The sequence below is a fragment of the Zeugodacus cucurbitae genome, chromosome 2 (assembly GCF_028554725.1).
Source record: "Zeugodacus cucurbitae isolate PBARC_wt_2022May chromosome 2, idZeuCucr1.2, whole genome shotgun sequence".
Taxonomy (NCBI): domain Eukaryota; kingdom Metazoa; phylum Arthropoda; class Insecta; order Diptera; family Tephritidae; genus Zeugodacus; species Zeugodacus cucurbitae.
In genome coordinates, this window is record NC_071667.1 from 24,070,438 (window position 1) to 24,094,440 (window position 24,003).

Genomic DNA, 24,003 nt, shown 5'->3' on the forward strand with positions numbered 1-24,003 from the left:
TTATTCTATTCTTCTTTATGAATATATGGGTCAGTATTGTGTGTTATCTTAATAAAATTACATCAACAAATTCCGAGAGTATAAAATGTTCGGTTGCACCCAAACTTTGACTTTCCTTACTTGTTGCAAATTGTTTTGGGCTATCGACAAAACCTTATACAATTGAACAATGACAAACATATTTTAACAAAGCAACAATGACTACCTTCAAAATATTATTATTTATATCATTAACAATATGCTACATACATATGAACATGCACATGAATTGAGAATTAACAAATGAAAGCGACTGCAAAAGTAAAGAATAATACGTATCTGAGTAAACCAAGAGATATGAATGATTGGTTAAGAAAATACTTACATCTAACAACTACCTTAACTACCTAATAATAAAAATGTAACTAAGTACTATCTATGTATCTCCTAACTAAATTTCATCAAAATCCGTTCAGCCGTTTATGCATAGCAAAACTCCCAGCAAAAACCATAAAAAAATCACTAACTCAATTCAGTTTTCTGCTTACTTCCTACCCTTAAGAACGATGGCGTGATTATTTATAGCCTATGACCATTTCTAGGTTATCATCTATCACCATACCAAATTTCATCAAAATCCGATCAGCCGTTTAGGCGTGAAAGAGTAACAGACAGACAGAGTTACTTTCGCATTTATAATATTAATATGGATATGGATGCTATTTTTGAAAAGACTCTTTCATATAGTTTACATTTCTGAATATGTAAATATTTTCTTGGACCCTTTAAGAAAGATATGGTTAAATTACAACCTCAAAACCCGATGACTTTAAAGAGTTTATAAGCTCTCGATATGAAAACATAGAACCCCATATTCTTAGACATATTCTTCTCTATTTCTATTTTCAGCCTTTTATATATAAACTAAGTAAACGCATTTCAATTTTTCCATAAATTATTCATTATAGTTTGCGATGAGAATAAGTTTGCTCCGAAATGTATGCTAGCAAATAAATTTATGGATAATAGAATTACCATAAACCGAATATGCATATATATATATATGTATATTCATAAACAAACATACACCATTAGTATTGTTTATTTTCAATCAATTTGGCTTTTAACATGCAGCAAATTAATTTGTCATTTCGCCAAAGGCATAAAACTCAGATGCAAACACACATCAACAAATTTAATTTTTTTATAATTTTTAATCAATCACAATAACAACAACAACCCAAAATACACATTGACCTTCAAACTATGGCACATTCATTGATTAACCACAACAAATAAACCACAAACATCTATATTCAAGCCATTTTATTGCTTGCATGCTTCCAAGCGCCCACCCAGTAAAAAATCGGATGATCCAAAGATTAATCTTAGATCGCTCCTTTGCGAGTAATGAATTACTCCACAATGCTCCGAGGCCCATGCATTTATTACTCCTTTTTAACATAGCATGTCCTTACGAGGGATCACAGCTTTTAAGCTCCTAATGGAGCGCAAACCGAGCATTCTTTTGAGCTCTTTTTGACCTCCGAAACGAGAGCAGAGGGAGTGATCTTTTTTATCTCCAGAAAAAGTACAAAAGGAGTAATGATTTTGGAATAGAATAGTACAAAAAGAGTAATGATTTTTGCCTCCAGAAATAGCACAAAAAAGAGTAATATAATTTACATCCAAAAAGAGCAGAGAAAAATATAAACAGTTTTTTTAAATAATTGAATTCAATGTTTTAATTTTCAAAATATAAGTATTAGTAATTCACATAAATTATAAATACATTGTATATGCATAGTTATAATGATTTAAAATCAAGTTATTATTTCGGTATTTTCCTGAGATGAAGCAGATTTTATTGAATAGGTCTTTCGGTAAAAAGTTGCCTTACATTTTCGAAAGGCCAGTTTAATCGCTTTTCCAAAATCTCCGTAGGTCGAATATGTTTCTTTAACTTATTCCGCAAAAGATGAAAAAATACATATGTACATATATGTATAAGTTACTTAAAATAAAATATACAAAACTCAGATCTTACCGTAAAAGAAAAAGTTAAACAGTCTGTATTTGTTTGTGTTTCAATTTCATTATCCAAATGTGTTGATATCAAATCATTTGGTTTCGACGCCTCTGCACAAGAAGTAGCTTCTCGATTCTTTGTTGAAAATGTTTGAGTTTCTTTTTTCACTAATCGCCTTGACGCTTAGACGCTTAGGATAAATATTTTCACACATTTTTTAAAATTAATTATCACTTGTTACCCGTATATATTCGCGACAGTTGACCACTTTTTATCTAATTATATTCACGATACTACAATACAATAATGTTCACGGGTTGATTACAAAATTCAGACTATTTTAAAGTGACAAAATACGCGTTTATTGTAAACAAAAGAATTCCATCAAAATTAACAGTTATGATTGGCCGTTATGGTTACTCCGTTATTGATACATTTTGGAGTAATAAACGAGCAATAGAAGTATGCGTTGCGTCTATTCCTCCAAAATGTATCAATAAGCGAGAAAACGATTTTTGTAAAAACTAACGAAAATGCTTCATTGCTCACTTAATGCTCGAAATGGACTCCAGTAATTACTCCTTTATTACTCGATTTTGGTATTAATCCAAAGATTTTTTACTGGGCAGGTATAGCTTTTATATACATATATACAGCTGTTGCCTAAAAAGCAACTATTGTTTAATTTCAACGGTTTTATGTCTGGGTGTGCGTGTCTACATAAATAATTGTGTATATTTATCGCACCACATTTGTGATGAAAATAGTGAAAATTAATTTTATTTTGCAAAAAATTACAAATTTATTACCACTTTTATTTACACATAATCAAACATTTTTGCTCACAATTTATTTCAATATTTCAATTCACACGTGCTCTCTCAAACGTCATCGGTATACGGTGATATGCTGTCGAAACTCAACGGACAATGGCTGTGTAATATTTGTTTACAATTTTCCAGTCGTAGGTAGGAGAAGTGGCGTTTGTCATGCTCATGCAAGCTGTAAATATTTTCAAAATGAAATTAAAAATGTTTACAATTTGGTTTATAAACAAATAAACAAATAAATTTCAAATTAAATGGATTACATTTCATTTGTACATAATCAACGAAATTGTACGTTTAATATTTAATTGGGTTTGAAATTACATTTTCAATGCATCCTAAAAGTATGCAGTTGATTTTCAACTGGGGCTAACGTTGCAGCATACTTCTAAGAGCCGAAAATTTTAACACCCCTTTATGGTTACAGCGAACATGCACCAATCATCAACATTGACTATTATTTGACATCTAGGATATATTCAGAGATGTCTAATGTAATTTCGATCTGACTTTGTTTCAACTCGGTCTTAACAATTTCACTTTTAGTAACGGAGCTCTAGAGAAAATTAGCATACCAAAGCACAACAAAATCACGTTGTGATAACAGGAACATATAGCTAATAAACTCAATACGCAATTTTTACATCAGCTCTCTGGAACCATTCATCAGAAAAATTAGCAACAAGAGTAAAATAGATCAAAAAATGAGATGCGGATTTACATATGAAAGGAAGAAAATTTATGAAGCATTCAATGAGTGGAAAGAATATAACATACTAAAGTACAGAAGGATAGTTTTAAAGCGTTATCAGAAGACTTAAAGAAGTTTTCAGGCCCATACCAGATTTCCAAATTATTCCACATAATAAGGTAATTTCGTATGAAACCTTCTCTGTCGATTGAAACTTAAGTATACTCCACTCCACTGGGCGATGTGGTCTACCCAACAAACAGCCATTTGGAAGCGAGCTAAAGCGGTTGTGCGGAGGGTTTGAACCCTCCATATATAAAACCCTTCCCAATGAAATGGAAACAATAGCCTCGGATGAGAAACCCCGACTTTGATGACATCCTTAGCAAACGTATTAAGGACTTCGATTTAAGGGCAATCATCTGGAATTTACGGTCCCTTACGGTGCCGGCGCTGCCTCCGCCCTCCGATGTCAAAATCGTACTTGTTGATTTCTACGGTGGGTAAAGAAGGTGTCTTTCGCACAACAGTCGGAAAATTCAGCCTCCAATGCCTGAAAATTCTACGAAAAGGTGCGGCGCCTAACAGAAGTTTTCGGTGCATTATCTTGTAAGACCCCTAGAGGTGATCTTGCGATTAATGCTCTGAGTATACTGAATTTATGTAGAGAGCACTTCTCCAGCCTGCTGTGATGTGGCAGTAAAAGTACAGAAACAGGAGATGGCGAACTTCATCGATAATCACGAGGGAAAATATGTTCCATTGGCCGACCATGAAGAAATTCGAATAGCAATTATCCACATGAAGAGGAACAGAGCGGCGAGGACCGATAGATTGCCGACCGATCTATTCAAATACGGTGGAAAAGAACTGATAAGGTGCATATTCTTTGCAGAATATGGTCAGACGAAATCATGCCCAACGATTGGAACCCAACTGTACTCTGCCCAATTCACAAATAAGAGAGACAATATCGTATATAAGGTCCTGTCGAGCTTACTGTATGAAGGACTAAAGCCCAGCGTCAACAAACTGATTAGACCTTAGCAGTGTGGCTTTAGACCTAGAAAATCTACAACTCAACAGATCTTCACCATACGCCAAATCTTTTAAAAGACCCGTGAAAAGATGATCGACACCATCTCTTTGTCGATTTTACGGTGTGACATTCTAATCATAAAGAGTACTACGGACTAAATATTAGATCAACAACCACCCTGGAATTTACTTCAAGGAACAAAATCAACTCAAATGAAATCTGTCCTACAAATACCTGTGTAAGACTAGTTAAAATCTATATTGATAAAATTCGACTGAGTAATATGGAACCGAATTCATTTTGATTTTTGTCTTATTGGCCAAAGTAAATCAAATATTTATATATTCGAGGGTATTAAAACCGTACAGAAACACTTCCTGAACGGTGAGACATTGAATGGATGTCACCACAAACGTTGCCACCGGGATTCACTACAATCGGCAATGTCGCAAAAGCCGCAACAACAATAAAAACAAGGTATATACACACAACCTTGAAATAAAGAACCTTAATGAATTCATGAAAAGAAAAAAACTCTCTAGACATCGAAAAGCCATCAACGCCATTGGACGCACTACACTACATACACAAACAGTTAACAATTTATATTACATTGCATTGCATTGCATGGCATTGCATTGCATAGCATAGCACAGCTTGGCATTGGCAAATGCTGCAGCCGCTTGTTCGATTGTGTTGTTGTTGTTATTGTATACGTTGTGACTAAGTTAAGTGTCTGCCGAATTTAAAAGCGCATCCCCTTAACACAACACATTCCACGCGAATGGCATTATGTGCTTGCGCTTGTTCGATGTTTTTTGTCCTTGCCATGTCGCGCTGTCATTAAATTAAAATAAATTGGTTTAAATTGAAAATAAAGCGTTGCACAAAAATTCACTTTATGTAACTTTACTTTTTACGATGGCAACGAGTTCGCGAAATGTTGATTGAAGAAGAGAGCATTTATATGAGGGTGTGTGTGTGCGCATAGACTTGGCAGATACCGAGAGTATAAAGGAATATGGAATAGTATGAGTGGATGTGTATTTGCGCAAAAAGAGTGTTTTTTTGGGGATATGAAGAGCTTTTTTGTTAATTAATTTGAAAATTTTATGGCATTTCGACTTTGAAGAGGGTCATATTTAGTACACATATCTGTAAAAATCTGAACCACATTCTCCGGCATAACCTTCACACGCCAATAGCGTTCCAAACATTGGTTTCTAACTGATCAGTTGTGCCGGTTTCTGAGTATAGATCACAAAGCGTAGCTGTGAAAAATTGCATGAACAAAGAGACCAATTGCTTGGCTAACCTAATGATATGATGCGGTCATCAAAAGTTATTTCTAATATAAGAATGGTTAGACAGGGAAATTCGGAGGTGACATATGAGTAAGTATGCTAGATATTAATGTCAAACTTTAGGCTCTACTTTAACAATAGTTTCACGGTTTTACCTCTAATAAATTGTAAACCACTTAAAAAAGCACCCTTTATGTATATGTACTGATTCACAGTTCAGGTTAGCCAGAGAACTCATAATGCAGTGATAGCTGTGGTGATGCTACTTTTGTGGCAACGGATATATTTATGATTAAATATGCATTGAATACTTAAATGGATATCAACAAATATTATATTTACCGATATTCAGTTATGCATATGTACATATAGACGGACATCATAGAAAGTACGTCATTGTAATTCTTAGTAATTTGTAAATATTTTGTATGATAATAAAAAGTGGGACAAGTATCTGATCATTCGGTGAATCCAGTGTTCACCAATCGAATATTCGAAATTATCAATTAAAATTACAACAGCCGCTCGCCGCCATTATCATCTTAATTCGAGAGCGTTAAGTGACCTTTCAATTTATGTGACACTTTAAGTGGCGATGAGGTCTATTAAGAAAGTGAGAGACTCACGGCTAATTGCATTGTCAGGCATTGAATTATTATCTGTTCACACCCTGTCATATTAAATTGAATATTGCAGCGAATTATTAATATTTATCTAATCACCGCACTCAATAGAACCAATTTATTTGGCAATGAATTATTTCGAAAATGATAATGGCATTTAATATACATAATTCAATCGACCATCTATCCTACTGCCAGTCGACACTTGCTATAGAGGTGTATATTTTAAGAGGGCAAATTGAACGTCAAGCAATTCAAGAATATAAACTTATGTAGAAGCCTTCACGAAGATAGCTCTATTTTAACTCAAGTTATTGCCAATACTGGCCGAGCTATACAAATACAGCGGCGAAGACCTGATAAGGTACATGCATCAGCTTCGTTGTAGTATATGGTCGGAAGAAATCATGCCTGACGATTGGAATCTCATTGTGATCTGCCAAATCCATGAAAACGGAGATCCCACAATCTGCGCCAATTACCGTGGGTAAGCCTCCTAAATATCGCTTATAAGATTTAATCGACCGTACTGTGTGAAAGACTAAAGCACGCCGTCAAATTGATTGGATCTTATCAGTGTGGCTTTACACCTGGAAAATCCACAATTGACCAGATATTCTTCTTGGAGAAGACCCGTGAAAAGAAGATCGACACACATCACTTTTTTGTCGATATTAAAGCTGATTTTGACAGCACAAAAAGGAGCTGCCTTTAGGTCGCGATGTCTGAATTTGTTAATCCCGCAAACCTAATACGGCTGTGTAAGTTGACGTTGAGCAACACCGTCATGATTGGGAAGGACCTCTCCGAGCCGTTCGATACTAAACGAGGTTTCAGATAAGGTGACTCACTATCGTGTGACTTCCTTAACCTGATACTGGGAAAAATAATACGAGCTGCAGAGCTAAATAGAGAAGGTACAATCTTCTATAAGAGTGTACAGCTGTTGGCCTACGCCGATGATATTGATATCATCGGAAGCAACAACCCCGCCGTTAGTTCTGCTTTTTCCCGCTCTTGCCAAAAGTTTCTACTTTGGACTGAGTAGGTCCTCTCTCGACGACCCAAAATCAAACTCTACAAGGCGCTTATCATTCCCATCCTGCTTTATGGTGCAGAAGCGAGGACGATGTTTACATCAAATGAGACGACTCTAGGAGTTTTCGTGAGGAAAATTTTGCGCAAGATTTATGGTCTTCAGAACATTGGCAACGGCGAATACCGCAGACGATGGAACGATGAGCTGTACGAGTTATACGACGACATTGATATAAATATAAATCAACACTTTATTTACTTACGTGAAAATCAGTTTCAGCATTTTAAAAAGCATGCCGCCGCTGATACTTGAATCCACGTCCAAAGCTGCGGTACAATAAGACTTCAAAACGCAAGCGCGTCCATCCAAGCCATGCCTAAAACACGAAATAAAGGTAAATAATAATCCCATATCTCTAGTTTTATTCAACCAAATGCACAAACCCATTGAGCACATCTTCCAAGGAATGTAACACATTGCGCTTAAAGAATGGACGACGTGACTCATCAGGACCGGGGAAGGGAAAATTAACACGAAATCCATAACCATAAGCCCAAAGGGTGTTGATATTCAAAATATTGTTTTTGCCTGCTGTACGCCACTTGTAATGGAAAATTAAAAAATTAAAATAAATAAATATTTATTTTAAAAAGTAGAGATACATTTTCCGATAGTAATCCATCGATCTATGCTGAATATATTTATAGAACCAAACACCATAGGTCGGATAAGGTATGAACTTAGTGGAGCTTAAAAGTTTAACTTTCAAAAAAAATTCTTCAACTCAAATGACTCAAAGGTAGCAAAGCAAATCTTACAGCAGCGAGATCTTTGGATTGTCAAAGAGAAGCTTATGTGGACTTGTCTTCACAGATATAATAAAAACACATTTAATTGCTTACCGAAACACGAGAACCCTTGGCAAACTGCAGATAACGCTTTCCACGTCGCAAGATACGCTCACCACCTCCGTTCTTTAGTAAGCCCTTCTTCTCAGCAACTGCGGCAATTGCTCGCTGATGGCGAGGCAGTTTTCTGTACGAACTCGCCGGTGCCAGTTCTTTGGGATCGCTGCTCTTTATATTATTACTCTCGCTGGTGGCGAACAAGGATTCGAAATCAGAGCTATTGTTTATAATGACAACACTGTCTAATAGCTTGTTGTTGTGGTTTAAATTATGAATTTCACTCTTATTGAAAGCGATCTCATCATTGTTGTTTGCTTGACGATTCAATAACTCATCCTCACTACTTTTGCTGAAGTTGTTTAGTTCTTCAATCTCAATGTGGTTTTTGTTACAGCTTATGCTTACTATCACTGTGCATAAAATAAGTGCACAGGTTTGCAATCGCATCGTGGATTCTTCTACTTTGTGAGGAACTTCGAAATATGTATTGTACTAGTTCAGTGAAGTTAGATTTAGGCAAAACTGCAAGAAAAAAATATGAATTTTTATAATGCGATTGTTTTTTTTTTAATTTATTTTAAAACTTTAACTTTAAAGTTAGCTTGGCTTAGGTTTCGGGTAGATCGTCTTCTATTGAAAAATGCTTGGAACCAATAACAAATATCTTAAAACAAGTAAAATCGACCTGACCTACCCATTAAACTACGGCTACTACTCGAGAATATTTTATGAGTGCTATATTTCATACGAATTTCCATTATTTTTCTCATTTCTTTTTCATGATTTATAAAAATTTGGGAACTTCAAACGGTTTAATTTATTTAATTAGCCTTTGACTCGAAAAATAGAAAAGTGAAAACCTTAATTTTAGGAAAATTTTACTTCTAGCGTGTTTTGAGGCGAGCGTTGGTATTCGTAGGTCATCAAGATCCGGGATTTGCTATGCACAGATATCCGAGAATCCCGAACTATTATTATTATTCCCGGAATTCTGGCATTTTTAGTAACAAATCATAACAGTATTTCGAAACATCCCATCGATATCCTCAAGAACCCGAATTATCAATTCTAAAACCGTCTCTGAGAAAAGTTGGCCTCGAATTGCATATACTGTTTACTTCAGTGGCCTTCCATGCTGTTACACCATCTTAACACCGTTAATTAATCATTTCTGCGACAACTAAAATTAAATTCATTCCCACGAAATTGTGGCCGAAGTAACGCAGCTGAGTAAACCAAACAGAAATTAACTAAAAATCAGCACAAAAAATAGAACATAAAATAGAGATTATCATGAGCAAGGCCAACTAAAATATCACCACAACAACAAGAACAACAAATGCAACCACAATAACATTACGCAGAAATAATGAGCAATATAATTCTAGGTAACAGCAACAAACTGTCTGCGAGCGACCACAATTGCAGCTGCAAGAAGAATAAGCAGAAGAAAGCGCTAACAAGAGTAGTACAAGGAAAATGTGAAAACAAAGACAAAAAACCGCATGCATTGGAAATTTACAAGGGGAACAGCGCAACGCGTGCATTTTGCATGAATTTGCGCACATTAGGGTGGTGCTTAAATTTTGAAAAATTAATTTTGTTGCATTTTCTCGTTTTCTAACGCAAAATTAGTTTAGCATTTGAGTGTATGTTGTATTTGCAAGTGTTCCTAAGTACACATTCTTAAGACGAGATGCAGTGGTCAAAGTACAAATTTTCAATCTGACCTGAAATTGGCTTCTGCATGCCATATATTCGATAATAGTAAGGTTTGTTGAGATTATGAGACCTAAAAAAATCAATTAAAATTAATTAATCAATTAAATTTTTTATTTTTTTAAGTACCCCCCTAAATTGTTAACCTATTTACACACATTATGCGCACATCATACACACCTACATAGCCCCATGCATTGTGAATGAGGTCGTCCATATCGCTACACTGGCAATCCTTCTGGGCTCACCTAAATTCGTTGCCGACAGAACTGCATAAATACAAACAGCCAACTGCCACATTTTGCAGCCAATGCTAGGCAGCTAACTAACTACCGTTGCCGCCGCTTCCGATGCCATCTCCGTTGTCGTTGCCACTGCCTTTGTCGCTTTTCGTTGTTGCCAATGGCAATGGGACAGCAAATACAACAACAACTACAATAGCGAGCAACTTGCAACATTAGCACCACCACTTCGGCGCTGACGGCAACTTGAGTGCGAAAAATGCAGCATAAATTGATAAATTGTTACAATTTGTCGCGTCTACTGATGCATTGCGTTGTTGTTTCAACCTCTATTTACTTGTTGTTATTGTACTGCGAGCTAGTTTAGCACGCTTCGTTTTGGTTTTAGTTTTTTATTATTGTTGGTTTGCTGCGCGTACGCGGTAATTAGTCATTTTCGCACATTAACACACGCACACACATACACCCATACATACACACTCAGTCGCACATACAATGCAATAGTCGCAGAGTTGCACTTTAAATTCAACTTTATTGCACTCTGCGCTGGCAATTTTTCACTTCACCTTTCGTATTAATTTGCTCATTACGGCCTTAGTAATGATGTTGCTGGATACTGTACTATACTATGCTGCGCTGTGCTATGTTGTTTTTGTTTTTGTTTTTTGTAGAGCAATATATGCATGTATGTACATATAAGTTATCACAGCTTGAGTAGCTATCAAAATATAACAACAACAAAGTTGTCGTAGCTTTCAAAATATACAAACAAGAACGTTGAACTTTAATCAGAAATTCAATTCAGCAATATTCTGCAAATAAACAATATCATTTGTTGCTCAATAAAATTCATTTCCAAAAATAACAACAACAACACATTCCGTCGGCACTAAACCAGAGCAGAAGCCGTGCCGCCGCAATGTAGGCTGTTTCTTGAGGTTTGCTATGATTATTGCTTAGGTTAGCATTATTGAATATATAGAAATAAGTACTAGTAAGTAAGAATTCGTACATATGTAAGTTTATAGTAAATAAGAGAAATATTGTATAAAAAGAAATGCAGTCAATAAAGTAGTTGAGTTCAACTTTACCATTCTAAGCAGTGCGTGATTATTTACACGGCGACAACCATTAACTGGCGCCCGAGAACTTTAAAACTTTGAATTGCCTACTGTACGTTTTGCAAGTTAAAAAAGTGAATAGTGCGAATTTTTTTCAAATCAAATGCAATGCAATCCTTTTTCGATGGTGTATAAAATTCTGTGCAAAAAATTATTGCTTATAGACATAAAGTGAAAAATCGTTTTAACAGTAAAAGCAAACTATTAAGTGTGTGACAAATCAAATCACAATACTAAAGTGGGCAACCAAAACGAAAACGCCGCCAAATCAACGCTTAAAGTGACATCATCCACCCCCCAGTAGAGGACTAACGCTTCAAAAAGGATCACGTGGACCGTCCGAAGAGAATGCAGAAGCTGATACTCCTGTAAGTTAATTTTAAGCTTATATAAAATTTAGAAGTACCCGATATATAAAATTGTTTAAAAAATTGTTAATAGCAATAAATATAGTCGGAAAAATAAACTTTTGAGTGTATGTAAAACTTATAACTATCTGACATATAAAAATTTTGTTAAAAATTGCTAAAGCAATAAAAATAATTAGTCAAATAAAAATTGTTGTAAAACCATAGTAAACCTCAGAAATGGAACAAATTCAGGAAGCCATTACACACCTAACAGGTGCTGTTAATGCACAGATCGAACAGTCCAAAATATTGAGCAATAGGATAAATCAATTAGAAAGCAGAATAAATCCCCACAACAAAAGTTCTATTTCTAATAACTATATTCACTTAACTGAGTCAGACCTAATAGAAATTAGCAGATTACCTGACAGCGTGAAGAACCTCCCAACATTCGAAGGAGATCCGATTCAATTCATATCCTGGATCCACAACGTCGAATCTGTTTTGCAGGACTACGAAGTAGTCAGAACAAAGCCATTGTATAGAGCCATCTTACGGCATATTAGACAGAAAATTAAAGGCCCTGCGGATACGGCCTTAATCTCATATAACATATTCAATGATGATTGGGGAACAATCAAAAACTGTTTATCACTTCACTATGCAGACAAACGCGACCTTAGGACTCTAGAACACGAACTAGGAACCTTATCCCAAAAACACTTCAGCATAGAACAATTCTACGCAAGAGTCAATCATCAATTATCACTGATAATAAACAAAATAAAGAGTCAGGATCATTCCAAAGAAACAAATAGTGTTCTACTGGAAACCTATACTAACCGAGCCCTTGATATATTTATCAGAGGCCTAAACGGCGAATTGTCCAGAATGCTAGTCATTCAACGGCCCAGGAACCTACCCGAAGCATACGCTTCCTGCCTGGAAATTCAAAACATTAACTTAAGAAATTATTCAATCTACGCAAAGAATGGAGATTACTCCAATCAAATTCAAAAACACCAAATGAATCAAAAACCAATATTTGTACCAAGGGTATTAAACCCTGCCGAAAAAAATTTAATCTATAATAAAAACTTCCAAAATCAAGCTCCGCCACCACCCAGACCAACCAATCCTAAACCACCAGTCCCGATGGAGGTGGACCCTTCAATACATTCACGACGAATAAACTATATGAATCGACCGAACAATACGCCTATAGTAAGGCCATCAAATTATTCTTCAAATATTCCTAGGAAAACCCAAAAATTATTTAACGTCCAAACAGAAGCCGAGGAAATAAATTTTATGACAGACGCCTGTCTAGCCTACCCTATTTAGAACTAACTTTAAAAAACGGGGATATCGTTAAGTTCCTTATAGATACGGGAGCTAATAAAAACTTTGTCTCCGAAAAACTTTAAAAAAATTCAAGGAAACTTGAGTGTCCTTTCAAAGTTCACTCAGCCGCAGGTCAAGTAAATATAACCCATAAACTATGTGGACCATTCTTCGGAAGTATAGGTATTACAAATAATTTTGATTTTTTTATATTACCTAATTTAAAACCCTTTGGTGGCATCATTGGCGATGATACCCTCAAAGAATTGGGAGCAGTCATAAATAGAAAAAATGACACGATAACTCTCAAGGATGTGGTACTGCCACTAAAACAAAATATCTCTAAACAAATAAATAATATTCAAGATAACCCCTATGAACATGATGTTAAGGAAATGATAAATAAATATGCGGAACTTTTCGGACCAGTCTCCGACAGTGGGACAATCGACACAACTGTATTAGCAGAAATTAGAACAACAAGCGAAGAACCGATCTATACAAAATCATATCCTTACCCAACCAACCTACGGGGCGAAGTAGAAAAACAAATAACAGAACTTCTAAACAATGGTGTAATAAGGCCTTCAAAGAGTCCGTACAACTCCCCATTGTGGATTGTTCCAAAAAAACCAGGCCCATCAGGAGAAAAAAAGTATAGAGTAGTTGTTGATTTTAAACGACTAAACGCAATAACAATACCTGATTCCTATCCAATACCTGATATAAACAACACTCTCGCTAGCTTAGGCGAATGTAAGTATTTTACTACACTCGACCTTACATCCGGATTCCACCATATCAGGATGAAGGAAAGGGACATAGAAAAGACAGCCTTTTCTACAGCCAATGGTAAATATGAATTTACTAGGTTGCCATTCGGTCTTAAAAATGCCCCTTCCATTTTTCAGAGAATGATCAATGATGTTCTCAAAACACTTATAGGAAAATCCTGCTACGTTTATATCGATGACATTATAATAATGGGAAAAACTAAAGAAGAACACTTACAAAATATTGAAGATGTGTTCATGCTTTTGTATAAAGCAAATTTAAAAGTCAATCTGGAAAAATCTAAATTTTTTAGAACAGAAGTGAATTTTCTAGGTCACATCGTTACGGGCAAAGGTATTTTGCCAGGTCCTGAAAAAATATCCGCTATTAAAAAAATTCCTGCACCTGCTAACCTTAAGGAATTAAAAGGTTTCCTAGGTTTTGCATCGTATTATAGGAGATTTATAAAAGACTTTGCAAAAATTGTCAAGCCACTTACCAATTTAACTAGAGGTGAAAATGCTCAAATAAAAGCAAGTCAATCAAAACGGATACAAATTTCACCAACAGAGGAAGGCTTAAAATCATTTAATGATATAAAATATCTACTTACGTCTTCTGAAATTCTGGTATTCCCAGACTTCAATAAACCCTTTATTCTGACAACAGATGCTTCCAATACTGCAATCGGAGCAGTGCTTTCACAAGGAACAATCGGGCAAGACAGACCAATAACTTACATATCTAGATCACTAAATACAACCGAAGAGAATTACTCGACAATAGAAAAAGAAATGCTCGCTATAGTATGGTCTCTTGACAAACTAAGGACTTACCTGTATGGAGCTAAAGAAATAAAAATACTTACAGATCACCAGCCACTGACTTTTGCATTAAGTAATAGTAATAACAATGCTAAGTTGAAAAGGTGGAAAGCAAGGATAGAAGAGTATAATTATAAACTCATTTACAAACCAGGAAAAACAAACGTTGTCGCCGATGCGTTATCACGGCTGCCAATAGAAATTAATATACTAATATCCACAGACGAAAATTCACAACATAGCGCAGAAGAGGATAGCTCAAAGCTCATTCCTCACTGTGAAGCTCCACTAAACGTTTTCAAAAATCAAGTTATATTTACAGAAGGAAAGGAGGAAATTATACATGAAGAACCTCATCCAAGCTTCCACAGATACCGCATTAAATGTGTAGTTTACGATACAGAAAACCTAAATAAAATATTGAAAAGAGTTTTAAACCCAAACATAATAAATGGAATTAAAATCCAAGAGAAATACATTTCATTGCTACAGCAAGTGTATCAAGAAAATTTCTCACAATTTCGTATCAGGATAACACAAAAAGTAGTTACTGATATCGCAGATGAAGATGTTAAATTTAAAATAATAGAACAGGAACATAAAAGAGCCCATCGCAATAGTAAAGAAAATAAAGACCAGATATTGGAAAAATACTATTTTCCACAAATGAGTAAACTGATTAAAAAATACACTAAGTCATGTGAAATTTGCGGATGTAATAAGTACGATCGACATCCATAAAAACCCATGTTACAGGCAACACCTATACCTTCGTACCCAATAGAAATATTGCATATCGACATTATAGAAATGTCCGGCGAAAAATATATTTCGTGCGTTGACAAATTCTCTAAATTTGTAAAATTTTTCAGAATAAAAAATAAATCAGTATTGCATATCAGGGATAAATTGATAAAGCTTCTACACTATTTCACTGTACCAAAGACTTTAGTCATGGACAATGAGGGCAGCTTTATAAGCCCAATAACTCTAAACTATTTGGAGGGGTTAGGAATTGAAATCTATCTAGCACCACCTCAGAAAAGTGAAGTCAATGGTGCGATAGAACGTGTGCATTCCACTATTATTGAAATAATCGGATGTCTCCAAGTAGAATATCCTGATTCTTTTATTAAAGAAATCGTCAACATTGCAGTTGACAGATATAATAACACGATACATTCAGTTACAAAACGGAAACCAGCCGACATTTTCTTTGGAAGAACACAAAGAATTAATTATCAAAATTTAACAAACTTTAAGGAAATAGTTAATTGTGACCTTCGAAATGAAATAGCTAGAAACCAAAAAAATACGTTAAATTACCACAACAAAAATAGGTAAAAAAAAATAAAAGAAATAAAAATAAAAAAATAAAAAAAAAATAAAGAATTACGAAGCAGGTGACACTATATTTAAAAAGAATAAACAAATTAAAGGCAAAACCAAACCAATTTTTAAGAAAGAAACTGTCGCTAAAGACAATACCGTCACAATAACTACTAAAGACAATAGAAAAATTCATAAATCGCATTTAAAAAATAACTGACATTTACTCTTTAGACTCTTACCGTACTGGACAACTGCTACAGTGGACACCTACGAATACTTTCCACAACACATGAACTGACTGAAAACAGTAACACTATCATTAGCTTTGTATATCATACTTAAACCAAAAAACAGAAATTCATTCTTTATCCCACCAATAATAGACTATCCACAGCTTTCAGTAACCAATAATTCTTAATCAGCGAGACGCTGATGCTTAAGAAGGGGGGAGTTATCACAGCTAGAGTAGCTATCAAAATATAACAACAACAAAGTTGTCGTAGCTTTCAAAATATACAAACAAGAACGTTGAACTTTAATCAGAAATTCAATTCAGCAATATTCTGCAAATAAACAATATCATTTGTTGCTCAATAAAGTTCATTTCCAAAAATAACAACAACAACACATTCCGTCGGCACTAAACCAGAGCGGAAGCCGTGCCGCCGCAATGTAGGCTGTTTCTTGAGGTTTGCTATGATTATTGCTTAGGTTAGCATTATTGAATATATAGAAATAAGTACTAGTAAGTAAGAATTCGTACATATGTAAGTTTATAGTAAATAAGAGAAATATTGTATAAAAAGAAATGCAGTCAATAAAGTAGTTGAGTTCAACTTTACCATTCTAAGCAGTGCGTGATTATTTACACGGCGACAACCATTAACTTATATGTGCCGTTTTAGAGGTAAAGAGCGAGGTCATAAGAAGCGACTTCTCTGTGTTCGTTCTTTTGCCCATGTAGTTGTAAGTCATGTAGGAACCAAGGTGGTAATCTGGTCACCGATGACCAGATCATACTGGGTTTATGCTCTGCTGAATGGCAGTGAATGTGCAATACCAGGAGATGGCGAAACCGATTCCCCAATCGATGATGATGGAACAGTTGTTACACTGCCCGACTATGAAGAAATACGAACAGCAATTACCCGCTTGAATAACAAAAAAAGCGGCGGGTGCAAAAGGATTTCCGGTCGAGCTATTCAAATACAGCGGCGAAGAACTGATAAGACGCATGCATCAACGTCTTTGCAGAATATGGTCGGACAAAAGCATACACGATGATTGGAATCTCAATGTGCTCTGCTCAATCCACAAAAAGGGAGACCCCACAATCTGTGCCGATTACAGTGGGATAAGCCTTCTAAATATTGCTTATGTGCGAAAGACTAAAGCCCACCGTCAACAGACTGATTGGATCTTATCAGTGTGGCTTTAGACCTAAAAAAAAACAGTCCAGATATTGACCATGCGCCAAATCTTGGAGAAGACACACACCACCTTTAGTCCATTTAAAGCTGCTTTTGACAGCACGAAAAAAAGTCTTTATGCCGCTATGTCTGAATTTGGTATCCCGGCAAAGTTTATACGGCTGTGTAAGCTGACGTTCAGCAACACGAAGAACTCCGTCAGGAGCGGGGCAACCGCACCATAAGTTCATCACTTTATTATCTGGGATAGATTACATTGAAATATTCCATAGATTGACCAATATTTTTGTAAAAAGTTAGTCATAGGTATTGAGGTACTCGTAGCCGATTTTTACCTTGGCTTTACCACTCCCAAAATTCTCTATTTGCGCACAGTTTTATTGATTGGTTATTGAATTATATACTTACATATATGTATTGTAAAGCAGGTGAATGAAATGGAATTGAAAATTTATTATAGGGGAAGTAGCTGTAGTCGTAAATCTCGTTTGAAACTGTAACATCAGGATATCTTGGAAATATTATTTCGTTCACATTAATTGAAACTTTTCGAGTTATTATTTTTTTTTTGCAGTGCTTCTATGCCATCTATAAAATTTACTACTTATGATTTTTTAGGCCTATTTAGAAGCAAAAGGCCACACGTGCTATAAATATTTTATTTATTTTATCGCTCTGGATAGACTTTTTGTTAAATAATAATTTCCTCCTAATTTATTTATATTTTTAGTTGCATAATTTAATTAAGTTTGCCACAAATCCATTTTTTGTTTCATTACGTTCATCCATTAACTTTTACCACACCTTCACACTCTGTGCAATACTATTTAACTGCATTAGTATGGTTTTACTCACTATATATTTTTCACTTGTATTGCAAAACACTGCACATTAATGCAATACACAATTTTGCAGCACTTTTGTTGTTGCACACTTCACAAACATCGGTTGCAGTACTCACCGTGTTGCTTCCAGACCAAGCTTCATACGAATGTCAAGCCACACAGCAAATGCTGGTGACAACCATCAATAGATAATAAAAAAATTGAAGGCCTCAATTACTAACAACAAATATACACCTAGAACATTGCTCCCACTTCTTACACGAGCCTAAACTCTCTGTGCATCAAAGTTAATTGAGTTGTTATTCGAGACTAGTTTGGTTTGTGTTCCTCATACTCATTTTGTCAACTTCCCTCTCTCCCACAAAAAAAACATATGTACTTCTCTTGACTTTACCAACAAGTCTGCACTCTCTCCCCACTTCTTTGACATCTCTTTTGGTACTGTTAATTTCAATGTTTAATATTGACTTTCAGTGCTTTATTTATGTTTACTATTAACCTATATTGTCGCACGCACTTACACACCTATATAACTGTATAGTTGTCAGAACTGTCACAGCTTGTACTTGTCATAGTTGTGTCAACTTTTACCTGATTCTGTTTATGCACATATTGTATAAGTACATGGGTAAACATATGGCATGACACAAGCTACGCTTTTCATGACAACTGCTTCAGTAATTAATAACATTGTTCACAAGAGTGGGTGGTTTTAAATCTTCAACATTTATCCATTCGAATTGTACACCTTAAGCCGAGGAGGATCATATTTTTTAAAACTTCAATTTTCCATTAAAAAAAATATATTTTTTTTAAACTCTGACCTTTCATTAAAAATTCTTTAGTTATACCCCAATCAATTTTTTTTTAATTTCAACTATTATAAAATTTGAGTTTCCTAAGTCTAAGTCAACGACAAGATTTTACGGAACTACTAAAGGGAAAATTGGACAAGCTTATTGTGGGACAAACCAACATAACATTCCCTTGACATCCTCGTATTCGAAAAATCGGCCAAATCGAAAAGCAACCACGATTATTTTCCATATAAATCTGTTTAAATTCTTTCGGACTCCTCACAATAAATAAATCGAACATCTATATCTTTTTTCAAGTTCTAGATACGACATTTGTGCTTATGTCTAACTTTATACCAAACAAATCATATCATTGGCCATATGAAAATCAGGATTTTTTAGATCCAACCCACAAATTGACATTGTTTGACCTTATGACTTATTAATAGTCATAGTAAATGCCAAGCGAATTGCAAATTGCAGACGTCTGAGTTAAATTATGGATCATTGAGATTCGTGGCAGGTAAACCACTTCACATTATAGCTTCAAGAACATTGCCATATACCAAAATTTTGCATCCAATCTGATTCGTCCACTTTACAATATATGTACGTATAAAGTAAGCACCAGTAAAGATATTTGAACAAAACTTTGCACAAATACTGCATTTCTAGTGTGAGATCGCGCGCCTAAAAACTCAAAAATTGGACTATAACATTCCCAGGCTCCAGACATCGAACATAAGGACCTCAGTGCTTGTGGTCAATTTCTTCCGAAAATATCTGTAACTCTCCCGAATAAACTAGAGAATTTCAAAGGAGATGGGTTCCTTATAATTGTGTGTTTTTTATAAAAAAAAAGAAATGAGCAAAATTAGGACCATATCCCCCATATACTTGATATACGGTTTTTCAAACTTCTGGTGGACTTTATATCGTATATATCGGGTAATATGTGAGATATCTTAGCAAAATTAAGTAAACGTAAAATCTTGGATATTATGTAGCTTAGTGGCAAAAATAGTTGAAATCGATCCAGGAATTACCACAGTTTCCATACACTATATATTACGATTTTCGCCATTCTAATTATTTAATGACGAATAAGCGGGACGAATTGTGTCTTAATAAAATTGAAAAATCCGAACTTACCCATTCCTTACTTATTCAAACATATTTGGTTTGCAAATAGTGATCGGATTTAGTTCAAATATGCGCTGTTTCGTTCGACTCTAATGTAATCTCGATGTTTTCACTGATTTGATCGGTATTCGTCGTCACAGGTCTTCAGCCGGCTGGCTTTTTTCACCCGATCTGAATCGTCGAAACCATTCCTCCGCAGTTCGGAGTGATAGAGTACCATCCCCCAAAACACCATTAATCTCACGGAACTTTTCTCTAGCGGGTTTGACTTTAACGAAGGAAAACTTTAAAATAGTGCGAATTTCGGCGTTAGTTTACGCTATTTTTACACTTATATAACTGTTGAACGTAATATCTAAACTAATCATGCATAGCGTCGTTTGGAAGTTATGTCAAAACCTTTCAAAGATGCATGGTATTGCCAGAGCGCTTTATACATAGCCGCGAAATTCCAAAGATAACAAGTAGGGAAGAGCTAAGTTCGGTTGTGACCGAACATTTTATACTTTCGCAATTTATTTATTTAATATTATATAATAGACAATTTTACCCACATATTTGTCATATATATGGTATAAAGTCCATTGAAAGTTGGAAACCCTAATATTAGGTTACAAGCGCCGAGGTCCTCATGTTCGATATATTAGGTCTTGAAAACTTATGGTCCGATTTCGGCGATTTTTAGAAAAGGACTGCCACACTATAAATGCAGTATTTATGCAAAGTTCTGTTCCGATATCTTCACTAGTGCCTATTCCGGTCGACTTCAAAGTTCTGGTATATGAGAAGTAGGCGTGGTACATACATACATATAATTGGGATGCAAGGAAAATATTATAAACCAAATTTCATTGATATTGGTCGAGTAGTTTCGGTGATATGGTTTCTGACCCATAAGTGGGCGGAGCCACACCCCCTTAAAATTTTGTGTACCAGTTTGGGTGGAGCCCTTCTGTACCTTCTTTATAATGGAATTTAAGGTTTCTGGTGTTTTCCCTTACTGAATTAAAGCATTTTTAGTCGTTTTCAACCTAACCTTTGTATGGGAGGTGGACGTGGTTATAATCCGATATCCTCCCTTTTTGGACTATATAAGGAAATGCTTATTAGGGGGTGGGGCCATACCCACTTTCCCAAAAAAATTACATCCATATATGCCCCTTCCTAGAACAATCCTTTGGAACAAATTTTATTTTCATAGCTTTATTTATGGCTTAGTTATGGCACTTTATTAGTTTTCAGTTTTCGCCATTTTGTGGGCGTGGCAGTGGACCGATTTTGCCCATCTTCGAAAGCAGCCTCCTCAGGACGCCAAGGAATATGTGTTCCAAGTTTCATCAATATACCTTAATTTTTACTCAAGTTACTGCTTGCACAGACGGACGGACAGACGGACGGACAGACAGACATCCGGATTTGAACTCCACTCTTCACCCTGATCACTTTGGTATATATAACCCTATATCCAACTCGTTTAGTTTTGGGTGTTACAAACAACCGTTATGTGAACAAAACTATAATACTCTCTTTAGCAACTTTGTTGCGAGAGTATAAAAAGGCGAAAGGTAGATGTTTTCCAACCCAATATTATTATCGTGAGGAAGGATTGGTTCAGGCAAATATGAATAAAACTGTGTTTTATAAGATGAACAGAAGACTGTATAGTTTAAGCTTTTAAGAAATCAATAATGTAAAAAAAAATTATGTAAGTGTAATTTAAAAGAAGTAGAAAGAATCGGTATAAGCCCTACTACACTACACTAGTACTTGTGATAAAATTTGCCGAAAATAGGCAGGTAAGTGCAAATGAATTTATAATTAAAATACAATTTCACTTATCTATTTATCAGTTGCTGTGTCCGATTGAAAAAATCCCCGTATCACGAAGGCCTCCAAGGCAAATATGGTGCAGATGATAGTTATTAAAACTTGAAATTCAGCAAAAAATACACGGATCGTACAAAAACACGTCCTCTTTAAACACTATCCTCTTTACTCGGATCCAATTGTAAGGTTGTGCCTAATCTGGCTAGTTCATCTGCCACACAGTTACCTGGAATATCACTGTGTCCAGAAACCCATAGCAGGTTTATCGTGTAGTATGAAGTCAGTTCCATTAATGTTTCTTGGCATTCTTTTACTATCTTAGAAAAGTGTCTCCTTAGTGTCTTAAGTGATTTTAAAGCCGCTACAGATAGCAAGTAAAAATATAAAATATATATAAAATTTCTCGTCGTAAGCATTTCTTTTTCCTTGTCTACCTCGCCCTCGTCCCTGATTATAAGTGACTAGTAGTGAAGATTCCCTCAGGCTAATTGCAGACTTAACTGCAATTTGCTTACAAAACAAGTCTATAGGCAGTAAGTAAAGAATAACATCTAATGCCTGACTTGGCGTTGTTCGACTAGCTCCGCTGATACATATACTTGCCGCTCTTTGTAAACTTTCCAAACGCTTTATTGTGTATTTCTTTTCCATTATTGGCCAACAGACCAGTATGCCGTAATTTAAAAATATAGTGGATTACTGAAATCGATTTTCATAACCCCCCTTATGGATTTCAGAGCTTCTAGCGGATTCCAAACATATGTACTGATATTTCCATAACAGTTGAGCATACTAAATGAAGCAAACACAAATAGTTTTGCATAATTAAAACAAACGCTAAACACGAACATTAAATTAGAGCAGGTGACAATGCCGCAATTTCGCGTGCAATTCTATTGAGACACACACACCCATACATACTTGTACGTAACATATGAGCGCTAGTGTGTCGTTGGGCATTAATATTTAATTGCTTTTCGAGCGTTTAATACGCAAAAATTTATGCTATGCACTATGCAATGATTGCAACAAATATTTAGATAAACGCGAATTTGCTTTGCATAAGGCAATAATATTAATGATAATTTTAATTGAATACAATTTAATAAAATTAATAACACCAACAATGCAGGCAGGCGGGCAATCGAAAATGCAGCAAATTGTGTTTAACTAGCAGCAATACCAGCAGCTAACTGTGAATTACAATATTGTCTGACTGTAGGGATGGCCTATCAAAGCCAGCTCAAATGAAGCACCCCCCACCACCACGACACACAAAGAAATGTCAGTGTTAATTTACTGTGGCCACAGTCAATCAACGTTGCAATTTGTTGCAGCAAAATATTTGCACTCTGCCACACACACCGACTCACAGACAGACAACAGCACACAAATAAATTGCGTTGCATGCAGGTGAAAGCCGCAACAATCACTGACTTTTGAATACTCCTGCATAGCTATCATTGTGTGTGTGTATATATCTCTCTCGCTATTTGTAAGTGTGTGTGTGTGTGTGTGTGTGCTTGTGTAGTTTGCCATTGTGGTTAGCCAGCAGCCAACCGGTTGTCATCATTATTTGTCGGTGTTGCTGCCAGACTGACACACAGAATAACCAATGTCAAATGTCACCGAAACGAAACGAAAAACAGCAACAACAAAACAGCTAAGTAAAATAAAAAAATAAATAAATGCAACAACAACAAATCAGCATTTGTGGGCGTGCGTCAGTCGAATTAATTCCGCAATGGTTATTGCCGAGAATTATTTTGTTGGCATGAGTCATCAGCGTACAAATGCAACTCTGCGCTGTGTCAAA

General features: G+C 35.5%; 1 protein-coding gene across 3 annotated transcripts; it reads right to left on the minus strand.

The window, feature by feature from the left end:
• Nucleotides 1–2,792: 2,792 nt before the first annotated feature.
• Nucleotides 2,793–18,731, minus strand: LOC105217750 (uncharacterized). Of its 3 annotated transcripts, none has more exons than XM_054236172.1 (5): nt 18,431–18,731; nt 8,434–8,961; nt 7,975–8,132; nt 7,794–7,907; nt 2,793–3,010 (listed from the first exon to the last, which is right to left on the minus strand). In XM_054236172.1, exons 2-5 carry the CDS (start codon nt 8,884–8,886, stop codon nt 2,890–2,892), a joined length of 846 nt encoding a protein of 281 aa, XP_054092147.1. In that variant the 5' UTR covers nt 8,887–8,961; nt 18,431–18,731; the 3' UTR covers nt 2,793–2,889. The 3 variants fall into 3 exon arrangements, with proteins under 3 accessions (XP_054092147.1, XP_011191212.1, XP_011191213.1); XM_011192910.3 differs by having other exon boundaries at nt 18,537–18,730; XM_011192911.3 differs by lacking the exon at nt 18,431–18,731 and adding an exon at nt 17,984–18,317.
• Between the last annotated feature and the right edge of the window lie 5,272 nt (nt 18,732–24,003).

Coding starts and splice junctions, on each gene's coding strand:
- LOC105217750 (XM_054236172.1), bottom strand. CDS start 8,886: ATGCGATTGCAAACCTGTGCACTTATTTTATGCACAGTGATAGTAAGC. Junction 8,133..8,433: donor CCAAGGGTTCTCGTGTTTCG/GTAAGCAATTAA, acceptor TTCCATTACAAG/TGGCGTACAGCAGGCAAAAA. Junction 7,908..7,974: donor TTGGAAGATGTGCTCAATGG/GTTTGTGCATTT, acceptor TTCGTGTTTTAG/GCATGGCTTGGATGGACGCG.